This window comes from Hylobates moloch, unplaced genomic scaffold, assembly GCF_009828535.3.
Source record: "Hylobates moloch isolate HMO894 unplaced genomic scaffold, HMol_V3 SCAFFOLD_9333, whole genome shotgun sequence".
NCBI classification, from domain to species: Eukaryota; Metazoa; Chordata; class Mammalia; order Primates; family Hylobatidae; genus Hylobates; species Hylobates moloch.
In genome coordinates this window covers 1-2,682 of record NW_026661608.1, presented here as the reverse complement: position 1 = coordinate 2,682, position 2,682 = coordinate 1, and the positions used below count along the sequence as shown (strand labels likewise).

Sequence of the window (2,682 nt, the reverse complement as noted above, 5' to 3'; positions counted from 1 at the left end):
CACCGTGGTCTCGATCTCCTGACCTCGTGATCCACCCGCCTCGGCCTCCCAAAGTGCTGGGATTACAAGCGTGAGCCACCGCGCCCGGCCAATTTTTGTATTTTTAATAGAGATGGGGTTTCACCATGTTGGCTAGGCTGGTCTCAAACTCCTGGCTTCAAGTGATCCACCCACCTCGCCCTCCCAAAGTGCTGGGATTACAGGCATGAGCCACCACACCCAGCCTAATTTTAAAATTTTTTGTAGAGATAAAAATTTAATTTTTATATTTAAATAAAAAATTGAATTTGGAAATTTAAATTTGAAATTTTAAATTTTTATATTTAAATAAAAATTTAAAATTTCAAATTTTTTGTAGGGTCTTGCTATGTTGCCTGGGCTGGTCTCGAACTCCTGGCCTCAAGTGATCCTCTTGCCTTGACCTCCCAAAGTAGCTGGGATTACAGGTGTGAACCGCTGGACTCGGCTCTGGACTTTTCTTACACATTTATTTACACAGGGATGGATGGAGCTGTCGTGGCGTCCTGGGTGGGGCTGCCCTGAGCATGCCTCCGGGACAGGGCGGGCACTCACGTGGTGATCTTGAGGACGTCCTTCATGCTGGTCAGCGGGTCCGAGTTGTCGGGGCAGCGCAGGAGGCAGGGTGCGAAGATAATGGCCAGCGCCCCAGGCGACATGCGGTTGACATCCTCGAGCAGGGCCACCCTGCACGGCCACTGGCAGTTAGAGGATGGCTACGGCCGAGGGAGGGAGGTCCCAGGGAGCCCCGAGACTGAACTTCTGAGCCCTGGGGTGGCTGTTGGGAAAGCAGTGCCGCAGCCCAGCACCAGGAGATGCTTCCGCAGCACAGAGAGGCACCTCAAGGGACCCGGGCGGCCCAGCAGCCTGGCCCCCTCCCAGAACCCCAACAGTGGTCTGCATCCTGGTTTGAAACCACCACAGAACGCCAGCTCGGGTCCTCCTGGGAAATGCTGCCTCGGGGGTTCCCAATGCAACCCTAACCCCACAGAGGGCAGGTGGGGAGGCACTTGCTTGACGAGGTGGAAGATGAGTCTCTCCAGGGAGTTGTGGTTGGCTTCTGGAAGGTGCTCCAGGACGGCATAGATGGCAGCCAGCTGCTCCTGCTTCTCCGGCAGCTCTGCAGGCAGTGGGGTTTGAGGACGTCAGCTCCCAAGGGTCCCCAAGGTGCCTGTTGTCCCCACCAACACAACCTGAGACGCACGGGGGCCATCCACCCTGTGGTGCCCAGGCAAGAATGGATGGCTACAGAGGTGTCCTGGCCCCACCCCAAACTGGGGACCCAGTTTGGCTGGGCCGACTGCTTCGGGCCTCAGTTTCTCAGTTTGTGAACCGGGTGGTCCTGCCTCCTGGGCTGGTCACAGCAAGCGCTGTACCCCAGCTGTGGCTGCCTGCTGCCGCCCTCACTGCCATGGAGCTCACCGACGGCTCGGAGGAAGTCGCCGTACTGTGCGAAGGTCATGAGGGGCTCGGGCAGCTCCCGCAGCCACTGCTTCAGCACCCCTGTGATGGCGTGGATGGGGAAGTTCTCCAGCTTGACTGCTGCGGGGTCTGTGGGGTGGGTGGGGTGGGACTGGTGAGCGGCGCACTGGCGGGACGGCTGCACCTGGGGCCTGGCACCACGCCCACCTGCCCTCAGTGCCCACCTGTCTGCAGTGCCTGCCGGAGCTCCCGAGTGCGGTTGGCAGCGCCCGACTTGCGGTAGAGGCCCTCGGTGTACAGGCCGTGCATCTCTACGTGTTCCAGGAGCTTCTCCAGCACGATGGGCACCGAGGCCTTGTCGCTGGTCAGGCTGTCCACGCACACGCCGAAGTGGCCCGGCTCAGCGCCTGGCTCGCCCTGCAGTGCCGGGGTCGGGGGGTCGGGGGGTCAGGTCTGGGCCTGGCTGTCTTTCTCTCCAGCTGTCTCTGGGGGCCTCTCCCTCCTGGTCCCGCACAAGGCCCTCAGGGCTTCCTCTGCTGTTCTGTCCCTCCCTGTCTCCTTCTGCATGGTTGTTGGGGGTGTGGGGCTGCAGAGGTCAAGGCCAGTATGGCAGCCACTGGGCAGGGGCTTCCTTTGTAGGCTACCCAAGGCATGGGTGATCCTTCGTGGGGAGAGAGCTATAACCTCGCCCCCACAGCCGCCTCACAGAAGTAGACCCTGACTCTTGTTGCACCCCCAGCACCCAGGACCCCAACCTTATGCACAGAGTTGGGGGGCCTCCCTCTGCATGGCTCAGGATTGTCTCAGGAGCAAGGATGAGCAGGGCTGGGGGAGCTGAGACACACACACAGGCCTGGGCCCTGCCTGGGGGCCTCAAGGGGTTTGGACAGAACCAGAGACAATGGTGTGTTCTGCAGAACCAGAGGCCACAGCCGCCCCCTGCTGGCTGCTCAATGCTTCGCTTGGCCCTCACATCAAGCACCACCTCCCAGTGCACCTGGCCGTGAGTGGAGTGTCATTCTAGAAAGTTCCAGGCCTTGTGCACTCACCTTCCTCCCGTAGGTATAGTAGCAGTGGGTCTGAATCTTGTGCACGCACTTCTTGTGGCAGGTCATCTTGCACACTAGGAAGTCCACGGGGTGGGAGTCACAGAGGGTGCTGGGGACCCCAGATTCCTGCAGCACCCATCCCAGCTGGCCGGGAGCCGCCAACTGCCTTTTTTTTTTTTTTTTTTTTTTTTTT

The 2,682-nt window shown here is 59.5% G+C and overlaps 1 protein-coding gene across 1 annotated transcript; it reads right to left on the bottom strand.

Annotated features, from left to right (window-relative positions):
• Positions 1-523: 523 nt before the first annotated feature.
• On the bottom strand, positions 524-2,563 carry LOC116465729 (unconventional myosin-IXb-like; the record flags this gene model as incomplete). The annotated part of the gene is made up of 5 exons (XM_032148704.2): positions 524-705; positions 1,033-1,138; positions 1,441-1,569; positions 1,665-1,857; positions 2,490-2,563. Coding segments are annotated over 5 exons (638 nt in total), but the record flags the coding sequence as incomplete, so codon positions are not given.
• Between the last annotated feature and the right edge of the window lie 119 nt (positions 2,564-2,682).